The following is a 13,845-nucleotide window of genomic DNA, read 5'->3' on the forward strand; positions in this document are numbered from 1 at the left end:
TTAAATCAAATCTCTTCTAGAAAACGTTTTCAATCTCACTTTCTGTGTGTTTTTTAATGCAAAGAGAAACCATATTTATAGCTCTTAAATCTAGTCGTTTTAGGCAGTTAATCATGAGCCAAATTAGTTTTAATTCAACTAAAAACAGATTTAAAAGGTTTTTGAAAAGGTGTTAAGAAATGTGACAATCAACCGGTTGAAATGTCGTTTTAACCGGTTGAATTGGTTTTAACAATTAGTCAACCAAGTCAAAAACAGTTTTGTAAACCTTCAAACAAGCTAAGTGTAAAACAATCGATTATATCGTGAATTCTGTTGAAGATGGGAAACTTTGATGTGCCAAATCCAAGTGAAGCCTGAAGCTGTGTGTTGTTCTAGGTTTAGGTTTTGGGTTGGGGTTTAGAATCTTTGTAAGATCATTTTTTTTAATCTCAAACAAAGCTCATTTCAATCAGTTTTAAATATTAAAGTGTTTTTCCATGCAAAGGGAAAAACAATCGATTAAAATGTCGAGATAACCGGTTGTTTGTAACTTAGCTGGCAAAGAAGGTTTTGTACCGTCCCGTATCCGGGCGTTGACTAAGTCAAGGTCAAAGTCAACGACTGGAGCGTCAAAGTCAACGCAGGGCGTCACCTAGGTGGAGAGACGCCAAGTGCCAGCATCGCCAAGAGGAAGCGTCGCCAAGACAAGGCGTCGCCTAGGTGAAGGCATCGCCCAACCAGGGCGTCGCCAGATCAAACAGTGCTAAAGCAAGGCAATCACAATGTGGTTCCCCGATACCCATGGGTAGGAAAGACCATGGAGGGAGCGACGCCGTGGGAAGGCCTCAGGTCCCGATAGCTCGGGAGAGCGATAAAGAGAAGGAAAAGGTGGCTTCAAGGCCATAGTGATAGCATCAGCGTAGGGCAGCCTGACTCGCGAAGTACCCCTGCCGCCCCAGAGACGCCTTCGGGACAGATACGACCCAAGAGGAAGGTCACGCCCAGGGTAACCGGATGCAGGGTACGAGAGGAAGGCAGATACGCTCTCAGAGTAAGTGACTAGATGATTGGGGGCATGAGTTGGCACCCAAAAAGTCACCCCTAGCGCAGTAGCACTCCCAAGCAGGAGGACTCACACGTAGAAACGTCCCCAGGTGGGCCGAAACGCCCCCAGATGGGGTCACGGCGTCGTGAGGCCCTCCACGTGTACAACAGCCATGTCAGAATGGAAACACCCTTTAGTCAGGTGCCAGGTAATTAAAGTCATTCAATATAGTTTCCCTTTCGAGCATTCAGGTACTGTAATGGCTCCCAAGCGTTTCAACGTCTTAAATGCACTACGTTTTCTAAATTAAATACGCTGATTGAGTGCATTACATTTGTAATTAAAGGCGCTTTAAGGCGCTTTAATGCTGGGGTAGTTAAAATAGCACGAAGAATGTTGGAAAGGGGGTTGGAACTTTTGGCAAATTTTCCAGAGAACTCTCTAGTTGCTTGCTCGTGCTTGAGGTTACGTGCAAGGGACTGGGGAAAGATCTTTGCCTGAGGGAGAAAACACACACACATATACACAGTTCTTTTTACCACCTTCAAAGTGCCATACGCGGTGCTCAGAGACGTAGGTGAACAGTTTTGGTGTTTCTTGCTGGCTGACTTGAGCGTCGGAGTGCAAACGGCCGCTAGGGCGCCTCTTTGTCCTCTTTTTTGCAGGAATCCATAGGTAACCAGTGGGAAGGAGTCCCTAGCTGACGGTTGAGGTCGCGCACGAAGACGTCCCGGTCAACCGGACGGAACAGGTTTTAAAACTGTTTTATAACTGACAAGAGAATTCAACCAGTTAATTCGTGGTTTTAACCGATTAAATGTGTGTGCTTGTAACAGTTTTTTGAAAATCTGATTTTAACTGATTTGCTCCAACGTTAGCATTTTAAGTCTTATAAATATGTGTTTGGTTCAAACATTTAAAAAGATATGAGAGTGATTGAGATTGATAAAACAAAAACCTTTTAATTCTCTGAGTTGAGACTGATTTGAGAGATTACCAAAACTGTTTGTGAAAAGTTTTCAACCAAGTTTTTAGCAAGATTGCCTTGTGCTTTGCTGCCTTTGAAAGAACTAATCAATAGGGTGTTGGTGTTTTGTGTCTTACCAGGTGTTTTCTAATCCTGTTCAAGTTCTTGTAATGGTTCATATAACTTTTTGTATAACTATCTAAAATCTTATAAAGTTAGTTGGATTCTGGCTTGAGGTGGTTGTTGTGTGCAAGAAGGGTGAGTAGGCTTTGTGGGATTCAAAGTCACCTTCTTATGTATGGTGTTTGTGTAATCTGTGATTGATTGCATAGTGAAAACTCAGTGGTTTGACTGAGGACTGGATGTAGCTCTGTGATTGAGTGAACCAATATAATCTCTGTGTGTAATTCTCTCTATCTCATCTCTCATTAAACTGTTTGTATTTTCCGCTGTGATAAACAACCGGTTAAATTGCAACTTTACCCGATTAAATTTCTAATACCTGTTTCTGTTTGGCTTTTGAATTGGTTTTTTGAACTGCTTTCGTGTATTTTTTTTAAAGCTTCATTCTAAGCAAAGTATTTGTGAATTGGCATCAAGAGTTGCTTCTTGAAAGGTATTCAAGTTTTCTAATTTCCGGTTTTTGAAAATCTTTTTTATGGCTGATAAAATGCCCTTTGGGGAAGGAGCCTCAATAAACAGGCCACCTTTGTTTTGTGGAGTTAATTACCAATTCTGGAAAGTTAGAATGAAGATTTTTATACATTCAACTGACAAAGGCATTTGGGAATCAATTGAAAATGGTCCTTTTGTACCTCAAATTAAGAAAGACAATGTTTTAGTTGATAAACCTTCATCTGACTGGACAGAGGCAGAATCTAAGAAAGCTAAATTTGATTGGATAGCTAAGAACATTATAACATCTGCTTTGAGTAGTGATGAATTTTTCAGGGTTTCACAATGTAGCTTGGCCAAAGAAATGTGGGACATCTTGGAGGTCACACATGAAGGCACAAATGATGTAAAGAGAGCTAGGAAGCATGCTCTAATCCAAGAGTATGAACTCTTCAGAATGCATAAGGGGGAATCAATATGTGATGTGCAAAAAAGGTTCTCTCATATTGTGAATCACCTTATAAGTCTTGGTAGGAAGTTTAATAAAGAGAAACTCAACATCAAGGTGCTGAAGTGTCTTGATAGAACATGGCAACCAAAGGTGACTGCCATTTCAGAATGAAAGGATCTCACCTCATTGATTATGGCATCTCTTTTCGGCAAACTAAAAGAGCATGAAATGGAGATTCAAAGGCTTGTTGTTCAAGAGAGTGAAGACAAGCATAACAAGAGCATAACACTCAAAGCTAGCAAACAACATGTTTCCAGTGTAAGTGAAAAGGAAAACATAAGCTTTCTATCAAAAAAGTTTTCTACATATCCAGCAAAAATTTTAAAAACTCTTTCTATTCCTCCTATTTTCATTGAAAAATATTCTTTTTCTCACAAAAAATGTTTAATGGTTAGAAAACTACTTGATAATGAAAAAGAAAGAGAGGAAAAAGAAAAGAGAGAAAGAGAGAACGAAGTGAAGATAGAAAGAGAAGCAACAGAAAAGAAAGATAGGATAAATAATTTTTCTAAAAAGTTGATTAATATTGAGCCCAAAGGAAAGGAGTCTAATACTAGTATTTTCAATATCTCTTTTCTTTATTCAAGTATATTGTTTAAAAATGTTAATCAACTTAATACTCTCCATAGAAAAAATTATTTTCATCATAATTGTCAAAGTTTTCAAAAAAATTCTCCTATGGATAATTATCTACTTCTACCTTTGTTTATTCACATGTTCGAATACAACATAAATCATCTTATAAACATCTTTTGATTCAAAATGATGGGGATTTTGTTGTAAGTCAATGCATGAAAGTCAAGCCTTCTTTAGGACATTATGATACAAATGTTTTAAGTCACATTATTCCTAAAGAAGCTTGTGATGTTTTATTAAAACGACCCAACAATTTTCACCATAAATTTATTTACCAAGGTTGTTTTGATCAAATTACTTTCACTAATAAAGGCAATAGGTTTGTTGTTAGTCTCTCTATGCCCTCACAAGTAGTGGAAAACCCATTACAAAAACTTTTCATTTTTTACAAATCTTTATCTGAGGCTGCATAAAAAAAAAAATTTAAATTTTTTAGAACAATCCTGTGAGGAGTTACTTGATGCGAACCTTTTATACGGAGCTAAACCAGATTTGGTTCAAACACCTTGTGAAGCCTTGCTAGTAATACACCAGAACGCTAAAACATTGAAGCAACTTCATGAGGTACAAATAATGAAAACACCGTATATATTAGATGACCATGTTACCATGACACAGAAAATTAATTGCATACTTGTATCACCTAATCGAGGTAATTCTTCTTCCTATTAGATTTTTTCTTATTCTACGTTGTTTTCTGAATTTTGTTTGGTGTTCTATTTTCCTACCTTAGGAAATAAGAACCACCATAAAGGTACATGTACCTTCTAGTCCTCGGGCATTGAACGGCCTCAGGCGTTGACCAAAGTCAACATGGTGGGACCCCGAAGGTGGGGTCCGCTGGAAAGTACAACAGGGCAGGAAGGAGTCTCCTTAGGCTCATGGGTAAGGGACCCCAGGAGGGGGCGACACCAAAGCAGGGCGTGGAGTCCTCGGGCCTCGGCACCTCAACAGTAAAAGTGGATAAACAAGGTGGTTTTCAAGCCACACCCCAGTTACCAGTAGGGAGAGGCCTAGATTACAAGGGACCCGTGCATGGGATGTAGGGACGCGGTAGTACGCACCATCGTTAAAGAGCCACTGGGACAAAGACGACCCGTAAAGGGTCACATACCAGGGGTGATCTGCATGCATGGCACGTGAGTAGGGTAGGGAACTCTCAGGGCGGATGACTCAGAGATTGGATGCATGAGTTGGCATCCAAGCAGTCATCCCGTGCCAGTTGCGCCTCGGCAGGGAAGTCTTACGCACTAAATGGCCCTAAGTCTGGGTGCTAGTGTCGTTAAGACACGCCTACAAAATGCTTAAGTCATAGTAATACAGAAGGGCAAAGACACTAAAGGTATTTTATGATTGACAACAGACATAACCAGGTACGTTTTACAGTTTACAAGATTACAAAGAGAGAGAGCACATAGTGATTTCAGAGTTAGAGTTTGGTGTTCATTGCCCGAGAGACTAACTTGACCGTCAAAGTGCAAACGGCCGCGAGGGTTCTTGGAAGCGAAGGCAACAGAGATGCACGAAGACGTTAGGTCAATCGACGGGAACATTCGGCGCCCACCGTGGGGCCCGATCTAAAACATTTGTCCCAACCGCAAGAAAGTTTAAGATTCCTCAAGAAACTTTGAAGATTCATCAAAACAATTCAAGATTAGTCAAGAAACGTTCAAAGAATGAGGAATACCAGGCAAAGCTCTACTACACATGTTAGAAGTGAAGGTTTGACCCTGCAGTAGGTTATGGAGATGATGCAGGGCCTTCAGGAAGCGATGACGGCGTCAAGGGCTGAATAGGAGTGTATCGAGATGGACCTGGCGGCATCGCAGACAAGAAATAAGGAGTTGCACCGCACCAAGGAGGAGTTGCGGCGCGGGCTGTGAAACCAGGCAGGGAGTCGCGAAACAGAGGAGTAAGAGTGCATCACGCCTCCCAGAGAGTTCCCCGTGCCTTTTTCGCAGGCAATGATGGATGCGGTGATACCATCCACGTTCGTAGGGCCGAAAGCTACGTTCAATGGTATGGAAGATCCAAAGGCTCATCTCACCGCGTTTCATACGCAGATGGTGCTGGTTGGCGGTTCTGACGTTGTGAGGTGCAAGTTGTTCATGAGCACGTTGGTAGGGATGGTGATGGACTGGTTCATCAGTCTCCCAAACGGCCATGTGACCTCATTTGCACAGCTGTCGCAATTGTTCAGGGAGCAGTATATCGCGAATCGTGCTCCCCCATCCAATTCTTACAACCTCTTTGACGTGAGGCAGTATCAGGGGGAGACGCTGAAGAAGTTTGTGAATCGTTTCGGGGCGCAGAGATTAGGCGTCGTGCGGTGGCGCACATCGCAGTAGAAGGTGAGGTGAACGAAAAGCGCGTGTGTGTTGTCCCCACGCGCCCACGTGCGCAACCCATGAGGGTGCATGAGGCTGCAACGGGAAAGAAGAGCCAGGGGAGGAAGCAACCCTATGAGTCTAAGAAGCCCCAGGCTAAGGGGCGTGCGAGGGAGAATAAGCCTGTGAGGCACAGTTTCGTGGTGGAGCTGAAGGATCTCATAGATGTGCCCAACATAGCGGAAAGGCTGAAGATGCCGACGAAGAATGACATGGTGCTGGGACCCCACAAGGATGCATGGTGCGAGTTTCACCAGGCGTTCGGTCACCCCATACGCAGCTGCTTGGCGTTGGGGCATCAGTTGAACGAACTGGTGAAGAGTGGGTTTTTGAATGATTATTTGGCAGAGTCACAGGGGATTGGGACCCCAACAATGTCAGGAGAGGATCAGGGGCACGAGATGCCCGTATATGGGGAGATCCATACAATCTCAGGTGGATTCTCAGGTGGAGGGTGCACTGCCTCTCAGCGTAAAAGGTATACACGTTCGATGATGTTGGTAGAAGCGCAGGTGGTGGATGACGTGCTCGACGTTGACCTTGCTTTCACAAAGGCCGACCTTCGCAACGTCATTCCACGTGATAATGACCCTATGGTGGTTTCGGTGGTAACCGTAGGGAGGAAGGTGCACAGGGTGTTAGTGGACCAGGGCAGTTCACCGGATGTAATGTTCTGGTCCACCTTTAACAAGTTGCAGTTGTTTCCTGACTAGCTCAGACCTTACACAGGGTGTTTGTACGGATTTCCAGGAGATTAGGTGGAAGTGCGAGGGTACTTGGAGCTGAGGACCAGCTTTACGGATGGCTCTGCATCCCGCACAGAGAATATAAGGTATTTAGTGGTTAATGCACATTCAGCCTACAATATCTTGTTGGGAAGACCTGCTCTCAACAGGTTAAAGGCAGTGGCGTCGACGCGCCACATGAAAATGAAGTTGCCAGACCTGAGTGGGAAGGTGATAGTGATAAAGTCTGACCAACAAGAGGCCAAGAAATGCTATGAGAACAGTCTCAAAGCCAAGAGGGGGTGTTCATGGTGGTGGAGCGCCCACCAATCAAAGATGACCGCGCGGGAGTTGCTCGTGGAGAAAGTGCTCGGGAGAAGCGACCCGAGCTAGTTGGGAACGTGGTGGAAAGGCAGATTGGGGGTAAGACGTTTAAGCTTGGTAGATCATTGGACCAAGCAGAGCAAGACCAAGTGGCTGGGGTGATAGCGCGTCACTTGGACGCTTTTGCATGGTCCGCTTCGGACATGCCAGGTATAGACCCAGACTTCTTATGCCACCGCCTTACCATGGACCCTAAGGTCAGGCCTGTCCGCCAAAGAAGGAGGAAATTCAACGAGGAAAGGTGGTTGGTTGTCCAGGAAGAAACGAAGAAGCTGTTGGACGTCGATCACATCAAGGAAATTCAATACCCTAAGTGGTTGGCGAACGTGGTATTGGTAAAGAAGGCCAATGGGAAGTGGAGGATGTGCGTAGACTTCACTGATCTCAACAAGGCGTGCCCTAAAGACTCGTACCCCGTACCCAGTATGGAAGCCTTGATGGACAACGCCTCGGGTTGTAGGATGCTCAGTTTCCTTGACGCGTTCTCAGGGTATAATCAGATCAATATGCACCCCAGAGACGAGTGCAAAACAACATTTATGACCGAGACATCCTGTTACTGTTATACAGTGATGTCGTTCGGTCTGAAGAATGCAGGAGCCACCTATCAGAGGTTGATGGACAGGGTCCTTGCACCCATGTTAGGGAGAAACGTCCACGTCTACGTAGATGATATGGTGGTGACTTTACCGGAGAGGGGCCAGCACATAGATGATTTGGAAGAGCTATTTGCTACAATAGCGAAGTCCGTTTGAAGTTAAACCCCGAAAAGTGTGTGTTCGGGGTCGAGGCAGGGAAGTTCTTGGGTTTCCTACTCACCGAGCGTGGGATAGAGGCAAACCCATAGAAGTGTGCGGCAATCCTTGCCATGAGGAGCCCCGCCACGGTAAAAGAGGTGCAGCAGCTGACAGGGCGGATGGCCGCCCTGTCTAGATTTGTATCCGCTGGAGGGGACAAGGGCCACCCCTACTTCTAGTGTTTAAGGAGAAACAGCTGGTTTATGTGGACCGTAGAGTGTGAGGAGGCATTTCGCAAGCTAAAGGAGTATTTGGCCGCTCCTCTCATGTTGTGCAACCACAGTTGGGCATGCCGCTCCGGTTGTATTTTGCCGTGACGGAGCGGGCGATAAGCTCAGTCCTCGTTCAGGAGTAGGACTAGATACAAATGTCAATATACTTTGTGAGCAAAGTACTGCAGGGACCAGAAGTAAGGTACCAAGCCCTGGAGAAGGCAGCCTTGGCCATAGTGTTCTCGTCCAGGAGGTTTCGTCATTACTTTCAGAGCTTCATGGTGGTAGTAATGACAGACTTACCTATCCTGAAGGTGCTGCAGAAGTCGGACGTGGCAGGAAGAATGGTGCGCTGGGCGGTGGAGCTCTCAGAGTTCGACATTCAGTATGAGTCTCGAGGCCCCATCAAAGGCCAGATGTACGTGGACTTTGTGGTAGAGCTCTGCTCAAGAGGTATGCAGCCGAAAGAAGAGGTCAGCTTCAGATGGGTGCTTTCCATGGATGGGTCCTCCAATCAGCAGGGGAGTGGAGCTGGCGTGATCTTGGAAGGGCCAAACGGGTTGTTGATCGAACAGACCCTAAGGTTTGCTTTCAAGGCAAGCAACAACCAGGTGGAGTATGAAGCCCTCATAGCTGGAATGCTCTTAGCCAAGGAGATGGGGGCACGCAGTCTGCTCGCAAAGAGTGATTCTCAGCTGGTTACGGGGCAAGTGACCAGGAGTACCAGGCCAAGGATCCACAGATGGCTGCGTACGTGGAATACGTTCAAGTCTTGAAGAGTGCGTTCGCGGTGTTTGAGTTGGTGCATGTCCCAAGGGAGCAGAATGCCCGCGCTGACCTACTAGCCAAGCTGGCCAGTTTGGGTAAGGGGGGAAGGTAGATGATGGTGATATAGGAAACCCTCGAAACGCCATGAACGTTTGTCGTTGATAACATGGTAGGCGTCCATCAGATCAGCACGTTTAAGGGAAGGGCGAGGAGTCACCGGTCGTTGACTCAAGAGACTCTGAGGACGCCCAGTGTAAGCGCCTACCCGGTTTCGCTGGAAGAGGGAGATCCCATGCAAGTATGTGTAGGGAGATCACATGGATGACGCCCTATAGGCGCTACCTTGCTGATGGGATACTCCCACTGGAGTCCGCGGAGGCCAATAAGATAAAGAAGAACTCTGCCAAGTACACCCTCGTCGATGGTGAACTGTATAGACATGGTTTCACCCACCTGATTTTGGTGTGTGTAAGCGGAGACCAGTGTACATGTATAATGACAGAGCTCCATGAGGGGATTTGTGGCAGCCACATGAGAGGGCGGTCCTTGGCGTCGAAGGTTGTCCGTGCAGGTTAATACTGGCCCACAATGAGAGAATATTGCATAAGGCACGCCTAGCGGTGTAAACTGTGTCAACAGCACGTTGACTGGCATAAGGCGTCGCCAAAAGAGCTGAGGTCGATTTATAGCTCGTGGCCTTTTCACACATGCTGGTAGTGGCTATCGAATACTTCACAAAGTGGATCGGGGCTGAGCCAGTAGCATAGATTACAGCCCACAAGGTACAACACTTCGTATGGAAGAATATAGTGTGTCACTTTGGCGTGCCGAGGCGTCTCGTCTCTGACAACGGTACACAGTTTGCAAGCTAGCAGTTGGGCAAGCTATGTATAGAGGTCGGGATAAAGCAGGTGTTCGCATCGGTCGAGAACCCCTAGACGAATGGGCAGGTAGAGTCCGCCAACAGAGTCCTACTCAAGGGTTTGAAGAGAAGACTCAAGAAGGCTAAGGGGACCTGGGCGGAAGAAGTTCCCAGAATAGTGTGGGCTTACCACACCACGCCTCAGTCCACCACTGGAGAGACACCTTTTAGCTTGGTGTACAGGTCAAACGCGATGATCCTAGTAGAGATTCAGGAGAGCTCGCCGAGCTTTCAAAGTTTCGTGGCCGAGGAGTCTAACGAAGAAAGGAAGGTGAACCTAGATCTGTTGGACGAGGTAAGAGAGGAGGCGAGGATCAAAGCTGAAGCAGTAAAGAGAAGGGTAGAGCATAAGCATAGCTCCAAGATAAAGCCCCGGCAGTTCCGAGTCGCTGACCTGGTAATGCGTAAGGCTCACCCGTACCAGTTGGAGAACAAGTTGTCCCTCAAGTGGACTGGCCCCTTTAGGGTGACGGAAGTCCTGGGACACGGGGCGTACAGGCTTGAAACCTTGGAGGGAGGCCTCATTCCTCGTACCTGGAATGCAGCCAATCTCAAGGTTTATTTCAGTTAAAAACTCTTGCATTGTATACAGTTTAAGGGCACACTCTTTTTCCCTTACAAGGGTTTTTTAACGAGGTCACCCAATAAAAATAACATTTTCAAGTATTCCTGAGTTTTTTGTACCATGCAAGGGAGAACGTCGTCGCTCTGGTGTTTAAACACCTCGTGGGGGGTGGCAGCTCCTTCGGGATGCCTCCTCCTCGAGCGTGGGCACCAAGTGCACCGGTGGTCTTGGTGTTTAGACACCTCGATGGGGAGTGGCAGCCTCCTTCGGGATGCCTCTTCCTCGAGCATGGGCACCAAGTACGAAGCAGCAGGCTTCGGCCAGTTAGGTCCCCCTTCACCTCTGGGCGAAGAGGAGGCCAGAGACGCGCATTGAGGATAGACACCTCAAGACCGCAAAGTGCAAGTGAGTATCAAGCAAAGGAGTTCCTTGCCTAAGCGAGAAGGGGAGGCAAGGGCAGTTGAAGGTTCACGCATGCTCACTTCCATCACAAGTCGTTAAGTAGATAAAGGAGGGGAGCGTGAAGGGGTGTTACCTAAAGTTCGAAGTCTTAAAGTATCTCAAGGGCGTTGTATGAGATTAGCATCAGAACGCTGTTAGTAAAAGCGGCAAGTTAAAGGAACAGACCTCGATAAGCAAAGATGAATGAAGCATGTAAATTAAGGTGCAAATTACATTTAAGTTATAAGTGTTTACAGAAGAACAGTTGTGAAGCCTAAAGACTAAGTGGTATTCTTCTAAGAACGCCTTGGCACAATCTGTCCGTCGACAATGTGGTTCGTCGTGGAAAAGGGCGAAGTGTCCATCTCAGCATGTTTGCAAACAACCTGAGCAAGGGCATCTTCAAACCCAGTAGCATAGGCATCAAAAACATCGTCAAGGAGTTTTGCCTTGGCCTTTTCAAAGTCTTCAGTTTTCTAGTGAGCTCAGCCTCCACCTTACCTAGGTGTACCTCCCGTTCAACAGAGCGCTCCTCGAGGTTGGTCATTTTGTCATTGTTGGACGCAGCCTCTTCTTTGAGCTCCACCACCTCAACACGTAGTGGCACCCCTTTGCTAAGCAAGGTGGTGTACTTTTGGCCTTCATCGTGAAGCCTCTTGTTGGCCTCTAGCTCAACTTTTCGAAGAACACCCAGCTCTTGGGTTAGCGCGGTTTCCCGAATGAAGAAGCTTTGAGCTTGCTTTGCCATTTGCTCTTTCACCAAGGCTAGCTCTTCAGACAAGGCTTGTTGCTCTTTAGTCTTCAACTCAGCCTCGTGGGAAGAGGATTTGGCCCGAGCGAAGAATTCCCCAAGGCTGAGAGCCAAGCTCTCTTGCACTGCCTCGTCAGTAGAGCTTCCCGTGGCCCCTTTTTGGTAGCCTTTCAGGATTTGTTGAAGGACCAAGGGAAACTCAGGGGCAGGGGCAAGGGCTGCCTCAGGTACACTCTCGACTCCATCCTTGAGTGCAAGGAAGTTCTGAGGAGAGGAGGCACTGGGGGGTTATCCCTGAGTGAGGTAGGGCGCCTAGCGGAAAAGGAGTGAGAGGTGGCTACTGTTGTGGCCTTCCGCCTTTTGAAGACAGGGCCCTCCATGGTTTCCTCATCCTCGTCCGAAGCGATGAGCACCACCTCTTTGTTTTTTCTCTGGGGGGGCTGGAGGTGGAGAAGCCCTGACTGTTGCCAAAGGCACTGCAACAATAGGGGCTGGAGAAGCGGGACCAGGAGTGGTTTGTGGAGAAGCAGGGGTGGGAGTGGTCTGAGTGGAAGGTGGGATAGGAGCAATCTGGGTGGCAGGAGAGGCAGGACGTGCTGAGGCACCGACCTTAGCAGTGGCGTCATCGCAGATAGACAGAACCTCAGCCAACCTAGTCCGCTTCTCTGTGTTTAGCACCATGCCTACACCAAAGAAAGAAGAGATCAGAACCAAGTAAACAAGGAGAATCAGAAAATCAGTACAAGTTTGAGTTAACAGATACAGAAGAGCTATAAATAGAGTGGTGTATGAAGAAGATTAGGAAAGGACTCATATACCAATATAACCAGCGAGCCCAGTTGGGCTATATTCGTTTTTGATAAGTTCTACAATGTTGAAGATCACCCCCAGGCTAGCCAAAACCTGGCATACCCCGCGATCAGATGAAGATAGCTCATCCAAGGTCTTGGCCTTCTTGAGCTTGAGCTTCTCCACCTACTATAGTGGGAATCCATCAAGGGCAGTGCGGTCGCGCTCATAGCAGCACACCCTGAAGAATTTCCCTTTAAACCCTTTATAGGATTGCTGGAATAGGGTGAGGATGACTCTCCCTGTTATCTCGCTGAAGCTAACCCAGAGGTTCTTCCCAGGGTTTTTGGCTTCGAAGAAATGTAGGAAGACGTCTACTGAGGGGGCATGGCCAAAGAAGTTGCAAAGAATGGGGAAGGCCCTGATGAAGGCCCAGCTGTTGGGATGCAGCTGAGCAGGGGCAACATTTATCTCAGTTAGAAGCTCCCTCTCAAAACTGTTGAAAGGGAGGCGTTGCCTAATGCGCCTGAAGACGGTTTGGTAGAAGAAAAAGAATGGTTCCCCGTCGTTGGCGCGGTTATCTACACAAACAGGTTCACTCTCTACACAGGGACGAATGAAGATGTATGCATCACAGTCCCTCCCGAACAATTTACCCTTGAAATCGGGTTCACTGTCCAGGTGCGCCCTCCAGTCAACGAGAGAGGTGAGGGAGGAGGTTTCAACGAGGAGGTCATCAGAAGCCCAGGGGTACAGGGGCTTATAGTTGACGCTAGGAGGAGGAGGGTTGGCAGTGACTTTTGTTCGTGTCATGATGGAAGAAAGCTAAGAAAAACAAGGAAAGGAAGAAACAAAGGTTAAGCAAGGGGAAAACTATGGTGTGAAGCTAAAAAGCCTAGAAAACCCTATTCTCGTGAAAAACCCAGAAAACAAGGGAACGAAGAAGTTGCAGAAGAAGATGCAAAATGTGGAAATATAAACAGTCCCAGGCAGTTATCAATGCGCAGAATCAAAAGTAAAGAGCAATCAATGGAGAAAAATCATACCTTTGATGATTGATGAGCTAAAGTTTCGGTTTTTCGTGAAGGAAGAAATCAGAGAGCTCGAGGAAGAAGATGAAGAGTGTAAGAAAGGTTTCGAGTGAGGGAACCGTGCATGAAGCACGCGTTTTTGAAAGACTTAACATAAACTTGAGAAGCGCAAGCGACGTTAAGTCCCAGCCGCATGATTAAGGCACGTGTGCATTGATTACAACATGAACAGGAAGGCGTCACTTCAATGCACTATGTACGTCCTATCATGGGAAGCCATGTAGGTCAGTAGGGCGAGGCCGTAGTCTCTTCGCTAA

The 13,845-nt window shown here is 46.7% G+C and overlaps 2 protein-coding genes across 2 annotated transcripts; both read left to right on the forward strand.

The window, feature by feature from the left end:
• Positions 1–2,664: 2,664 nt before the first annotated feature.
• LOC137817309 (uncharacterized) lies at positions 2,665–3,231 on the forward strand. Its single transcript, XM_068620562.1, has one exon. The coding sequence runs from the start codon at positions 2,665–2,667 to the stop codon at positions 3,229–3,231; it is 567 nt and encodes a 188-aa protein (XP_068476663.1).
• Positions 3,232–8,416: 5,185 nt separating this feature from the next.
• On the forward strand, positions 8,417–9,037 carry LOC137817310 (uncharacterized). The gene has a single exon (XM_068620563.1). It carries the CDS (start codon positions 8,417–8,419, stop codon positions 9,035–9,037), a length of 621 nt encoding a protein of 206 aa, XP_068476664.1.
• Positions 9,038–13,845: the final 4,808 nt, after the last annotated feature.

The sequence above is a fragment of the Phaseolus vulgaris genome, unplaced genomic scaffold (genome assembly GCF_000499845.2).
Source record: "Phaseolus vulgaris cultivar G19833 unplaced genomic scaffold, P. vulgaris v2.0 scaffold_29, whole genome shotgun sequence".
In the NCBI taxonomy this organism is placed as follows: Eukaryota; Viridiplantae; Streptophyta; class Magnoliopsida; order Fabales; family Fabaceae; genus Phaseolus; species Phaseolus vulgaris.

Coding starts and splice junctions, on each gene's coding strand:
- LOC137817309 (XM_068620562.1), top strand. CDS start 2,665: ATGCCCTTTGGGGAAGGAGCCTCAATAAACAGGCCACCTTTGTTTTGT.
- LOC137817310 (XM_068620563.1), top strand. CDS start 8,417: ATGTCAATATACTTTGTGAGCAAAGTACTGCAGGGACCAGAAGTAAGG.